The following is a 15410-nucleotide window of genomic DNA, read 5'->3' on the forward strand; positions in this document are numbered from 1 at the left end:
GTATTTGTTTTAATTGTATTGAGTTTATTTTAATGTGAGAAAATGAATGTTACACATCGAGGACAAATGTAATTTTTAGTTACCTACCAAATGTATACTAAGAATTTGTATGAGAAATATCTTATATTTATCATTTTGCATCATAGCAATTGTTTACATATGTCCTAAAATCGAATATTTTAATATTTTTTCAGGTACAAAAAAACTTGGTAACTATTTAAAAAGTAAAAATAAACTTTTATATGGTCAGAATAATTTTTTAATTTTAAGGGACTACATACTCAACCCCTCCCTCAATAAACATCCCTGTAAATTACTAGTAAAGGTGTGATTTAATATGTACCGTATTTTCAAAAAATAAATCTAGGTTCCCAAACTTTCTATGATCAATCATGTTTGGAAATACATAATAAAATAGTATTTAAACATTTATCTTAGTTTTAATAAGAAAGTATTGCATGTACGTTCTATTAATAATGTATAGTTAGGTGATACCTATTTATTTTAAAATTAAATATATTTACCTGGGGATATTTACATAAGTGTGTCTATTTATTAAGAATAATAAATATTGAATTTATTGGAATCATTCGTTTAACAAAATCAATTCATTTAACGCACCAAGATAATTATTTAAAAAATATTATTAAATATTATTCAGACTAATTATTTAGTTTAATTTTAACATTAACCTTAAACAAGTTTACAATCAATTTGAATAATTAACAGACATAACAAATGTATTTTATTACCAGAATAAGGTAGACGAAAATAATAGTAAAAATTAAATTAAATGTATTAAATGTAATGGTCGACAAAGGCTATCGCACTTCAATTTACATTACTGGTCTGTCATAAACAGAACGATAGATTACATGATGCTTTATTCACAATTATTAGGTTACTAATTTTTTTATATGAATGTACTTTATTTTCATAATTCAAAACGCTAGTGACATTTGTGCCGTCACCTATATATTTTATAGGTATATACAGGGAAAATTAATATTTTAAAACTGTGATGCATATTATGTGATTTTTTAATTTTCAATAAATAACTTTCTGCTGTAAATGTCCACCTATTTAATTTCAGAATATTAAAATACCCATAATTTGACAACAATTTCGAATAATCTACTATGGGTAGGTGTACTGTTAGCTTGTAAGTACCTTAATTATAATATAATAAACTAATATAAATTAATGTATTATAACCGCATTATTATTATAACCTAATAAATAATAATTATAATATTTACCTATAAATTATGTATAATACTTTCAGAAAATAAAACCGTAGGTGTATTGTGATCTTTCCTTTACCGGTCATCTCTGGCTTAAATGAAATAATGACGATGATTGTAAACAAATTATAATGAAGTATAATTGCGGATAACCAATTAATTTACTCTGATTAATTTCGTCACAATTTATATAATCAATTAAATTAAATTAATACGATTGTATGTACACAAATGTACTATCTATGATTGCATTTTTATTTTTATTTCGTACATTATGTAGGTATTTAAAGTATACTGTAAAAATTAAATAATTGATTTAATTCATAATGTATTATTTCATTGATATGTGTTACGGTTATTTAACAGTCGTTCCCTACGAACACTGTAACGTTCAAATCAGTCCAATACAATAAATTGGACATTTTTACTTGTTTGGTATTCAGACTACAGTAAGGCCACTCGATATCGGTAAAAATGTACACCTTTTGGGCATTAAAATTAGAGAAGTACATATTTTTATACAAATATATTATACTTTAAAATACGAGTATATCCATACTATTTATTTTATATTAAAATGTGTTACGTAAAATATGTTGTATAATAATCAATGCAATATAATAGTAATTAAAATAATGTTTGGAAGTACAAATGAATTTTCGATAGTGTCTGCGATATTGCACTTTACCGCAGTCTACTTAATTATCATAGTAAGACCCGTTTCACAGACACGCCCACGCGTATGCGGTGGCGTTTTTCAACTGGCTTTGTTAAATGACGGCGTTTTAACGCTTTACGGTTTGGTTTCTTGTTCATAATATATTATGATGTCCAACTTATAAACTTATGTTTAACTAACATAAAAAGGAGTATACCTACTTTATGTACATAAAACCCTACATGATATATATTTATATATATACTATATTATAGTGTTCAAACGTGTTGAAGCTACTATAATATCATCTGTTGACTGAATAGTACCCCATTTTAGTTTTACGCCTTCACCATAAGGATAACGAAACTTTATATTTTGTATCTACGTATCAAATAAAAAAATTTGATTGATTCTTATTTATTTTTAACACGGGTGTGTAAAAATTTATAATTAATCAAATATATTTACCTCAAAATGTAACATTAATGTAACTTGAGTACATTAAACGACAATTTTAGTAGATTGAAATAGATTAATACAAAATTTAACAATAAAAAATAATAATGATTGTATTTAATATTTTTAAAATTGATTGAACCACCTATTACTTGAAGAACGATCGCGTGTCTCGCTGTCCTCATCCCTGACCTATACCAATATTTGCAAAATATAATATTATGCCTTTATAATAATCCCCTTTTTAGTATCCTTCTAGTTATATAATTAAAAAGTTGTGTTTAATTTTAATTTAGTCTGTGGATATATTTAAAAACCGAGAAAAATACCAATGGATTTGTTAAATTTGAATTAAATGATAGATTATTGTATACAAAATTCATTCCGAGAAAAGAAAATACATTTCTAAGTACAGTGTACCTTTCATTATATTTTTATTATTAGTATTCGGTAGGCTTATCAAATTATTGCCAAAAATATCGCATCTCATAAATATCGTTATTTTACGTTCTAGTATCAAATTTCTTCTGGTAATAACTAGATGGTAAAATAAGTTTCAATTTGAACAGAAAACCCGCTTGCCAGACGCGGTCGAACGCTTGGGAAACGTTTAAGAAGGTATCAATGCAATATTGTTTTTCTTCTAAAGAAAAAGATATGTTGTCTACTATACGGTAAATTTGGCGAATTGTAGAATGTTTGCTACGTTAATCAAATTGCGAGTTTGGTACAACAATATTTAGGAGTTTTTAAAAATATATTTACGTATTACGTTTTACGTTAACTAAAAGTTTTATTTAAAATAAGTAGCCTTTATATTCAATTTATAGATTACATTTTATACAGTTAATTAATGTCGTCTGAATTATATTAACATTAATTAATATTAATCATTCAATTATTGTTATTCTCCTAATTTTATTTATCTTTATTTTTCATTCAACACATGAAACCAATCATAGTCTATATAATCTATTATTTTCAATGCTGACATTAATTTTCATCTATCGCATATTATTATTATTATTATGATTTTTTTAATGTGATTGGATTAGTAAAAACAAATCTTTAACATTATGTTACTCTGTACAATATATTAGTCGCTAGTTGTTTGTCAACTGTTTGACTCTATAAATCAATAAATCAATGTAAAAACAAATATATAACTAATATGGCACCTCGCGAACGATCCAAGTTGTTCAGTCGAAAAAAGTATTTTAGAAATAGTATTTCTATTTACATTCGTGTTCGCTCCCAAGGCATTCGAGGTCTGTTTTTTATAATAATTTCCGTAATTTAATAATATATTTGATATTTAGGTACAGGCTCGAGTCAAGATGGCGAGGAAGATGTATGGGGTCTTTGGGGACAAGTTGTTAATGACTGGGAGAATTACAACAAGAAAAAAAACGCATACCTCAAAGAATTAGTAAGAAAAGGAGTACCACACCATTTTCGAGGAATCGTGTGGCAATTGTTATGTGGTGCTCATGATTCGCCAATTAGAAAACAATATCCAGAATACATCAAAGCCACATCAGCGTGTGAAAAAGTAATAGAATTGGTTATTTAGATTACATCTTTATTTTATTTATTCAAGTTAAATAATCTACTAAGTACAATATTATGTTATAGGTCATCAGGAGAGATATTGCACGTACCTATCCTGAACACGATTTCTTCAAAGAAAAAGATGGGCTCGGGCAAGAAAGCCTATTCAACGTCATGAAAGCTTATTCGTTACATGATCGTGAGGTAGGCTACTGCCAAGGTTCAGGATTTATAGTTGGGTTATTACTAATGCAAATGCCTGAGGAAGAAGCATTTGCTGTTTTTGTGAAGATAATGCAAGATTATAAAATGCGAGACATGTTCAAGCCGACCATGGCTGAACTTGGTCTGTGCATGTATCAATTAGAAAATTTGGTCCAGGTAAAGTATATTTTTTTAAATAAATATTATACAATTATAATAAAATGTATACATTAATAAGTGTGTATGTTGCTAGTGTTTATTCTTATAAGGTAGTTTACTTTTAATTTTTACAGGATCACATTCCAGAACTTTTTGTACATTTCCAATCTCAAAGCTTCCATACTAGTATGTACGCAAGTAGTTGGTTTCTGACATTGTTCACCACTGCACTTGCATTACCTACTGCTTGCAGGTATCTAATTTGTTGAATAATTTTTGTACACTGTGTTATAGAAGTATACAATATTGTACATTTCACCTATAAAAATGTTTTTTCTAGGATTATTGATGTTTTTCTATCCGAAGGAATAGAAATAATATTTAAAGTGGCCTTAGCATTGCTTCAATTAGGTAAAGATGATCTCTTGTGTTTAGATATGGAAGGAATGCTTAGAGTGAGTAACTTACACTATATCATTTATAATAATTATGATAAATTGTATCCAATATATTTTTTTTTTAGTTTTTCCAGAAAGAATTACCTTCCCGTGCTAATTCTGATGCTGATGGTCTAATGGCACAAGCTCTTATCATTAAATATAATGTTAAACGCATGAAAAAATTAGAAAAAGAATATACGGCTTATAAGAATAAAGAACAGGAAGAAATGGTTGAACTCAAGGTGCCCAGATTAATATGTAGAATTTTTTTAAGACTTCACATGCCTTGTAAAGTTTGCACACGCTAGCTTACCAATATACTATTAAAGTTGTAAAATTTTAGAAAAAAAGCAAATCCGTTTATTAAATATATCCCTGTGATTGCAAAAATGTATACTTTAAAAATGTAACTTAATTTATTATCTAAATATAAAAATGTATCTTATTGTTTTTAATTTTAGTAATTTTTATGCTACTTCCTTGCTCTATCGCTTGCATTTATTTAAAAAACAAAAATTTCTGTTTATTTATGAAATTATTTAAATGACTATTTATAAATATATGCATGTTATTTACTAAATATGTTCCTATAATAGAAACTTCGAACTGAAAATCGCTTGCTAAGACAAAAAGTTGAACTTCTTGAAGCTGAGTCTAGTGAACTTGCCGGTCTATTAGTTAGGGGTCAAGTATCCCGTGCTGAAGAAGAAGAAACAACATTTATTGTACAACGAGAATTAACAGCTCTAAGACATACGCATTTGGAAACAACTCATGCTCTAGAAAATGCTTTGGACGAAATTAAACAAATGTCTTTCTTGATAACAGAAAACGTAAGTTGATATCTAATAGACATTTTTTTTAAAGTTAGTTGTAATTTAAATCAATTATTTTTCAGCATAACTCTTGTCAATCATCTCTGGATGAGCTTTCGATAAAACAAGAACAATTATCACTTAAAGAAGAAATGATCAGTGATCTTCAAGAAGAATTGGTCAAAGTTAGATTAAGAGATGCCGAAAACGAGGCTGCGATACGTGATCTTAAAGATAAAATTGGGGAGTTAGAACATGTGAGTACACAAAAACAATTTTATGTGAGTAACTGAACAAATTCCATATAAACATTTTATAGGACAAGAAAACTCTTCGAGAATCAGTTGTAGACAATTCAGTTGCACATCTTCAAGAAGAATTGATTGCTGTAAAATTAAGAGAAGCAGAAGCAAACCTATCTTTAAAAGATCTCAGACAACGAGTTAATGAAATCAACTCACAATGGCAAAGGCATTTGCAAGATAAAAAAAGGATCGACCCGCCCCCTGCTCCTGATTCAACACCCAAAAAAATTGGTAATCTATTAAATTGGAACAATGCAGAAACTCAGCGGCTTGAAGAAGAACTTATGACTTCTAAACTTCGAGAAATGGAAACTTTGGCAGAACTTAAAGAACTAAGATTAAAAGTATGTAGTTGTTTCATCATGAAATTTGATTATAAATATTATTATATTGCATGCAATTGATTTTATTCCAAATATAAATATTATTTTTGGTAAAATTTTAATATAATAATTTTAAATCCCTATAATTATTTTTTGAATTCTTATTTCATAAAAATAGGTATATAAATATAACATGGTGATTTAATGGTTAATAACAAATTGTAATTATTAAGGTCATGGAACTGGAGACACAAGTCCAAGTCAGTGGAAATCAATTAAGAAGGCAAGACGATGACAACAAAGCTGTACGTGAACAGTTAGAATTAGCTGAAACCAAACAAAGAGACATTGTAGCGAAACTCAGGGAACAACAAAATAAGTATACTGACTTAGAATCCAAAGTATGTTTTACATAAAAAATAATTTATATTCATTTAATTAGTTCACATCAATTGAATAAACTTTTTATAGATGAAACATGACATGATTTCTTCAAGGATACGAGAAGCTGAGCATGCTCAAATGGTGGCAGAATTAAACCAAAAAATATCAAGATTAGAAGTTAAAGTTAGTGCAAATATTTTATTGATATAGAATATACAAAATAATAATACATTATATTATACAATAATAAACTATTTTTGTATGTTTCAGAATGAAGAAATGGTAACTGAAGGTGAACTTCGAAATAACTCATTAGATGACAGTGATAAAGTTAAAGAACTTCAAGATAAGGTTGCTGATCTCAAAGCAGAAGTAAGTTATCATATCTGAGAAAATAAGTTAAAAACACTATTTATAACAAACTCATGTGCTTCTTTAATATGCTATAAATGTATAAAATAATACATTAATCTACTGGTGTGTAAATTATTAATATTTACTAACAATACTAATTACTATGTTTTAAGAAGTCATTACATTCTGTTTCTCTCTTTGGTGGATGGACAACATAGAAAATTAACATTAATTGATAGTTTTAAAATTTTGAATATTTACTAGTGTAAATTGACTTATTCTGAAATTTAAAATTGTGAACATCATATTATGCGATAACTTATTAGATTTTTATAATTAACAGTATTATCTCAATATATCATTACCTCTATATTTAAAAATGAATCCCTATTTCCCTTCACCATGGCATCACGTGTGAATGGCTAGACCGATTTCACTAATTCTTTTTTTTTTGTATTTGTTATTGTCAGGAGAAGGTTCTTATGTAAGAAAAAATTCTTTGGAAAATTAAAATAAACTTGTAAATTGTATTCCTATATATTATAATTATAATGTACAATCAACTATTCTAAGAAACAATCCTCTTTTAAATGAGCAACAAAAGTATGCCTATGATACGCTAATGAAAGTAGTGAACGATGGAACTGGCGAATATTTATGTTTTTTCTTAGATGCTCCTGGTGGGACTGGGAAAACGTTTTTAATATCATTGATTTTGGGTAACTATATTTTTTTAGCTGACCCGACAGACGTTGTTCTGTCTTAATTATGAATATTGAATTCGAATAGGTATAATGAACAAAAAAAAATATAACAAAAAACAGTGTTTATTATTCTAATGCCTTATGATAATATACAACATTCTTAGTTTTTTTTTCATTTGCGTTTATAAATAGTTTTGTTGATATTATAACTTGGGAACAGGAGACATATAACTGGCCATCTGAAAAACATGGATTTTCAAGATTGATGCCACAATCACTTAACGACTGCCCTTGACATTTATTTATCGAATTTTGAAAGGGAAGTTCAGGCAAAGGACATTTTGATTCCACGGATTCTTTAGATTCCGAACGACATGGCATTGGACTTTTAAACGGTTGCAATTTCCAGTACGGCTAGCCTTTGCAATGTCAATACTCAATATTAATATTTTCTTTATTAATTATACCAATTCGAATTCAATATTTATAATTAAGACAGGACAACGTCTGTCTGGTAAGCAAAAACAAGTTATCCTAAAGGACTCAATATTTTAATTCCCTTAGGGCTAGGACAGAGTGCCATATGTTGTTCATTATATATTAAATAATATTCTTTTTGATGAAATTTTTCTGTCTAAAACAAGTTTAAATTTTATCAAAATCCGTTGTTTAAAAATATTTTATAATTTATACCTAACTACTTTTTTATTTTATTCCAGCTCCTGGAAGTAATTCGATTTATTTTTTAAAAAGGGTTTGTCCTCTAGAGGTAGAGAATTACTTATGAAATATAAAATTGTAATGTTTATATAATTATAAAATATAAATGTTAAATTAATATTTATGGAATATTGTTTCATATATTTCAATATCTAGGTCATCATTTTCAATGAGTGACACTTTAATTACATTGATTAGGTCATCCCGGAATTACAAAAACAATAATTATAATATCTTTAATATGATGAACATTTTTTAAATAAAATTTGTAGTAATTAATATAGTTGTAATTCAATTATAAGAATTTTACAATAACATGTGGTTTTTAACAAAACCTTGGGGTCTTTACGTACTAGTCTTTATTGTGAAATAGTCCTGGTGTTTCATGAGCTCATAACAATATGATATAGTAAATTACAAACAATTTAAAAGCACTTGCCTTTCTTTAGTTTGAAATTTAAGTATCAAAAACACCAACAAGAAATTCTAAAGAATGTAAACACTAAAAAAAATGTATTTTAATGTAAACATCTTATTTTCTCAAAGTTCTGTTTTTCATATTTCATCAATAGTTTGCATAAGAACATTGGTTATTTAACAAATATGAACTATTTTTAAACGTTTTAAAAGAAAGCCATCATTAACACTGTATTGCTTATATTAAAGTAATACCTATTAAGTATAATTATATTCAAAATTACACTTAAATTATATGACACAGGAGTAAAACCAATTTTTAATAAATTACTGAAAAAATTGCATAATATTGATTGTCATTGCTTGTTTAATTAATAACACTATACAGCACGCTTATATTAACCAAAAAAAAAAAAAAAAATGGTTTCTAGCTGCTCTCACCGACCACACCAGATGTTGAACCATGGAAATGGTTAGGCTGACACAGTGAGTTTGCACGTTTTTATTTATACATTAATATTTCACTTTCATTAATTTGCTTCTATTCTTAAATTTAATGGGTATGTATATGTAACATAAATTTTTTTTTGTAGGCGTATTGCCGTATTAAGTTATTTAATTTTTGATGAACCACTTATAACAATAAATATTATTTTCTTTTTTCAAGAACTGAAATACTTTGAATGCTTTAATTTTTTATGTTACAAACTATTAAGCCATTTTACAATTGGGTTTGAAATCAAAACTTCAATTAAAAGTGACTAACAGCAACCTTAAAATTAAAAATCTTGTAGAACTGTGAAAAAAAATTAAGTGGCTCATTTTAAACAAATCACTTAACAATATATAAATTTAAACAAAATATTATTAAACACATATAATGTATCAACTAACAATGTCATATACTTAGGTAATGCGACTCGAAGCATGGAAACAACGTTGGGTGAACAACGGCAACACTATCGGCAAGACTGAGAGGTCAGCATCAGTAGATACAACTGAGAGTGAAATGGATGACTCGGCAGATCTACATTTGCGGTTGTCTAGTTGAACCTGTTTCCTATCATTTGTCCCTAATTACAAAGTTTTATTACTGACAAAAAAAAAAAATACCCCCAAATACATTCTTTTTTAAATAATTGTTCGATTTTTTGTTTCCATTGAAATAATGTTTAAATAAATCTTTTGTTTTGTTGTAATGGCCAAAGATATTGCCGTCCTTATTATTATATTTTTTAAATTTTGATTTCAAATATTTATTATTTGTTTACTTTTTAAATATTTATTTTAAATTTTTTATTTCTAAATTTTATTTTTATTTTAGTTACCGATTTTTTGTACTTACTTTAATTTTTTTTTTCAAATTTTGTGAATCGTTAGTCTTAATTATTTGAAAATCTTGTATCGCACAATCTTAAACGCACAAATATTTCTAAAGCGTAACAATAGCCTCCATAAATTCAAATTTAAAAACTTATACAAATAAATAATTACTGAAGCACAAAACAATAAATAATTTGATATTATCTAAGAAACTATGAAAGACATTATCTTACATCATAGCATTAATTTTGTTTGTATTTTCAAATATATTTTAATAATGATTAACGATTCAATATAAACTTTTACTGATTAAAAATCCTATTAGAAAACTTTATTATAATATTGTGATCATCATATATAACACTAATGGGTTGCATAAATAATAATTTTTGAAACATTAACAAATCCTTTATGGTTTTTTGAACTCCAAATATTGACCGATGACTGGTTTATTTCATTTTAAAAAACTATTTAGTTTATCAAATTTTTATGCAATCCAAAATAAATTATTAATATTTGTACTATACATTTTCAATAATTGAAAATTAGAATATTTAATTTATAATTTAGTGTGTAATCATGTAAGCACTTGAATAGCATGGTATTCATTATATTTAATTTATTTAAAATTAAATTAAATGTTGTTCTGGCTGACCTCAGACATTTCCTTTTAAACATTGGGGACATAATGTAAGCAATAATAATTATAACTATCATTCTTAATAATAATTGATTAACATTTTTTTTTTAATATAATATTTATACTTGTGACATAAACAATTCAATTATTATTTTCCACCGATATATACATATTTGATATATTTATCAATATAATAATCATATAATATGATTGTGTATTTATGAATTTATAATAAGTTTTTCATGTATACACAATATTTATGTTGTTTTGAGACTATAATATTATATATATTGTTTGTCCTACATAATAACCTAAACTAATTAAAATTAATGATAAATGTAGGAATAGCATTGATTGATTTTTTTATCAATATTTATTTAGTTGGTACTTGTATTATGTAGCTGTGAATGAAAATGTTTTTATGTAATCGTAACTTTGTTTATTTTGTTATAAACATAATATTTATAATCAGCAGCAATGAACCTGGCTCATTTAAAATACAATTTATAATTGAAATTATAAAACAATATTGATTATTATTTTTTCCTAAACTATTTGATTCAATATTTCCATATACAAATATACACACCTAGAACATACTCATAAATAATCTAATTTCATATCATAATCATCTAAGTTTTTTTTAGAATAAACTTTTAATAATTTTTTTGGAAATCAATGATTCGCCTAAATGTATTTTGTTAAACAACGGTAACAGTTTACTACATGATTTTCTAATACATTTTTGTGGAGAAGTATGGGAGAGGTATTAAGACTACAATTATATGTATAAAAACATTATAATGTAATTCTAACAATGAAGAATTCACAAGAAATATGTATTCCTGATTCAATTACAAAAAATAATTATTTTATTGTCAAATAGCAGTAGGTATTGAATAACTATTCTGTCAATAATTCCAAATGCATTAGTTTGAAAACATGACTCAGTTATATTTGGGTTGTATTAACTAAATATAAAATACTGGTCTAAAATTATATCCAATCATATTAATAACTACGTATTTTATTTTCTGTAACCAATGGCATTATGGCAACCCTACACAAACAAAAGGTATTTGTTTTTTTGTAAGCCTGCAAACCTAAAATATGCAGCTCTTCTCTTTAAAACAGAAAATTTTAAAAATTTGCCTCGAAGAACACATCATCCAGTGTAGGATTACCCATATGTTCCAAGTTTCACAAGTCATAACCATTAGTGCAATACTGCGATAGACTTGGCTGTGGCCTGTGAGTCACTTACAAACATTCGCACACACATTGCCTTTTATTAATGTAGATTGAGAAATAAATAATAATTTTCACTACTTATTCTCTATTTCAATTGTTTTACTTTTTACCTCAATCATTCCACATAGCACAAAAAAATATAAGAATTATCATGAGCGACTGATGACAATTGTATAGAAAATTGATTAATTTAATGGTTCGTTAAAATTTAATTGATTAATAAATCATGCTCAGAGAGACAATCATAATATAATCTATTAATTCATTACCTAAATGTCTAGTGATTGTTTATGCAGCCCGACATGAGAGTATAATCTATTTAAAACATATCTAAATATTTCAATAGGGAATAGTATTATATGCTGAACTCGGGTCTTACGTACCTACAAATAAAAAATCAATAATTTAAAAATAATTCACATTCTCTTTTAGTAAGATTGCGTCATATAATTACCTGGACACATAGGTAGGTACTTATAATAGAATTATTATAATGATCCTTCTGAAATACTGTAATATGGCCGATACCTACGTATACCTACATTTTTTGATTTGTTACATATAATAAATTAGCAATTATTATAATATATGAAACTGATGCATGAAACCTTTTAAACTTTTTAATTCTCTGAAAACACGCATAGGTGATGGTGATGGTAAACCCAAACACTTGACTACCAGGTTGGCTACCTATAACCATAATCTATCGGTATTTACCTACTTAACAGTATTTTTCAATAATTCTTTGTCTTCCGATGAATATGAATGTATAAGTGTTACAAGGAGGCCGAAACGATAAACGGCTGATCCGCTCTATAGTGCTGTATAACGTCAATATTGAAGAAAAAAAGCGCAGGCGATTAATGCTTTAAGTAGGTACAAATTCAATCCTCAAACGATAACAACGATGCGGAATTAGATGTTAATTAAAAATTAAATTCACATTTCACAAAAATTTGTAAATACCTATCTATTCAGAATAATCTACTTAATATGTACCTATCTAATTTATATAGGTACACCTGAGCTTACACTTTTTTTAAGAATAAACACTCAAAAGACTTGCCGTTTTCAAAGCAAAAGTCAAATCTATGAACATTTAAGAAAATCAATAGGGTGTGCAAGGCAAGTAAATTGTTCTGAATTTTATTAGTGTGTATTAATAACTCGGAGCCGGGCTCTGACACCTTAGTTTGTGGTAAAATTGGGGGCGCATGTTTTCCAAGGCCGATTGAGATAAGTACACCTACCTTGCTTTTCCACTTTCAATCATTATATTTTTTTTCACGACGAAAATTATATACAAACCACGCAATTCTCATCAAACTCGTGCAGTTTACATTATTAAGTTATGTATTATTTATCACCTATATATATATAATATATATTTGAATAATAAATAATACAACCTATAGGATTCTAACTACCTATATATTAAATTTGACGCTGGGTTTTTTTTTTGTTGACGTTTTCCAAAATCGCACAAAGGTACGATTCTATAATAACAGCGCACTACGATTCCTAATTGGAAACAATTTTCATCATTATTCCGATCATTCATTTTATATATAAAAAACTTTGATTGCAAACATAACAACTACCTACCTACGGATCGTCGAAACTTATTGGAGCTTTTAAAGGTACCTACCTATACAGACTACAAGTCAGCTTTATAATTAAATTTAAGAAAACATATAAATTATTATAGTGAAGCCATAATAGGTGCCTGTAATATAATGTTAAGTGTGAACATAAAATAAAATACGAATAACGAATAGGTGCATGCCATTGTAACGAACTCGCGAAAATTAATGTAACCTCTCCCTTTTCAATCATATCAATACATCATACTATAAATGTATTTATCACATTGTACAAATGCATAAATAAGATATTTAACTACCTTAATTTCAGTGAATATAAATAGTAAATACCTTATATTGTAGTTATATAGGTACTTTAGGTATCCGACAGAATAGTGTTGGTAAAATAATTGTATACTGGTAGGTACAATAACTGTGCCGCCCATATATAAGGAACCTACTTTTTAACATAATATATAGGTATCTCTATTATATTAAGTAAGTACACAAGTATATTATAGACAATAGGTCTAATTACCTGTCATTTGGCTATCAATACCTACATAGGTACATAGTGATTCACCAAACATTCTCAACCCCACTTTTTCTTTTATTTAAAATTTTCAAATTCTTGGTATATTTATTCAGCTTAAGGATAGTGTACTGTGGTGATGCAAACCTCCATTTTTCAAATGAGCACCCATCTTGTTAACTGTAAATTATTTAGCTTATAATTGTTCTGATAATGTTGACATATTATTATCAAAATCAAAATTCGAACGAGTAGTTTTTGAGTTATTCCCTTATTTAACTTTGTATATGTACTGTCATACTAAAGATGATTATAGATCCACGATAATGAGTTTAGAAAATATGGGAGCAATGATAATAAAACATATTTAGTAATTTATATTAATTCATCTGCAACATTTATAATGTATACAAATTGTCCAAGTACCTAACCTATGTACCTATAATAAATACTAAATCCAATATTACATATTATATATTTTATACTATTGTCTATTATGAAACCATTTTTAAGGACTTTTGTTCATAAATATTTTAATAACTGAGAAACTACCTGTTCAAATTTTGGATTAAATACCTACAACATTTCCAAAAAAAATCCACTAAATTATTGACAGTTAAGAAGTGGGGTTCTCATTAGAAAAACAGAAGTTTGCAATTTAACTGCTGGATACCCACCTATACTACTTAAGTAGTATGTATAGAAAATCTCAAGAATTTAAAAATATGATCTTTGAGTATAAATATTTGAAAATGTTAAAAATCAGAATTTGAATAAAGTCGTTATTAATTGAAAGATTGGAAGTGGCCACTCACCATGCATTTAATATGCTTGGCGAATAACTCTGTATACTGAAGTTGAGCAAAGTCCAAACGATAGTTGCAATCGTGACAGCTAATACCATGAATCATGATTCATGATAGACGTAAGTTGACTTTAAAATTTAGAGGGCTTGAGTCACACGTTAAACACATTTTTATACACTGATGACTAATTTTTCTAGAGTATTATTCATAATTTAAAATGCCTATTTTTTGGGAATAACTTAGGTTTTTTTTACTGACTCTCCTCTTCCCTATCCAAAAGTTATGATACGCTACTCTCTGGATTATGGATAAATTTAACTCTATTATACCTAATTAAATATACTATTATAATAGTATAAAACTTTAATCTAAACTCTAATGTTAGCCGTTAGGTACCTACTGTTCAGTAAAACCAGCTTATAACATATGATTATATTTAAATATTTTAAACTGTTTGTTTTCTCGCTCTGGCCAACGCGCAACATAGACAAAACGCATTAACGCAGTACCATGTTTTTTTGTTTTTGAATAATCTTAGAGA

General features: G+C 27.0%; 1 protein-coding gene across 5 annotated transcripts in view; it reads left to right on the forward strand.

Moving 5' to 3' along the window:
- Positions 1-10806, forward strand: part of LOC111027821 (ecotropic viral integration site 5 ortholog) — a 28989-nt gene extending 18183 nt beyond the window's left edge. Inside the window, exons 4-16 of one of the 5 annotated variants that reach the window (XM_022306270.1) lie at positions 3678-3910; positions 3994-4290; positions 4407-4525; positions 4613-4727; positions 4796-4954; positions 5309-5545; positions 5611-5784; positions 5847-6176; positions 6389-6556; positions 6627-6722; positions 6810-6911; positions 9166-9220; positions 9645-9758. In XM_022306270.1, coding sequence (XP_022161962.1) covers positions 3678-3910; positions 3994-4290; positions 4407-4525; positions 4613-4727; positions 4796-4954; positions 5309-5545; positions 5611-5784; positions 5847-6176; positions 6389-6556; positions 6627-6722; positions 6810-6911; positions 9166-9216 — 2081 coding nt within the window. In that variant the 3' untranslated portion in view covers positions 9217-9220; positions 9645-9758. Of the gene's footprint in view, positions 1-3451; positions 3627-3677; positions 3911-3993; positions 4291-4406; positions 4526-4612; positions 4728-4795; positions 4955-5308; positions 5546-5610; positions 5785-5846; positions 6177-6388; positions 6557-6626; positions 6723-6809; positions 6912-9165; positions 9223-9644 lie in introns of those variants that run through there. The other 4 variants (XM_022306272.1, XM_022306271.1, XM_022306268.1 and 1 more) reach the window with 4 other exon arrangements.
- The last annotated feature ends 4604 nt before the right edge of the window (positions 10807-15410 follow it).

The sequence above is a fragment of the Myzus persicae genome, unplaced genomic scaffold, assembly GCF_001856785.1.
Source record: "Myzus persicae strain clone G006 unplaced genomic scaffold, MPER_G0061.0, whole genome shotgun sequence".
In the NCBI taxonomy this organism is placed as follows: Eukaryota; Metazoa; Arthropoda; class Insecta; order Hemiptera; family Aphididae; genus Myzus; species Myzus persicae.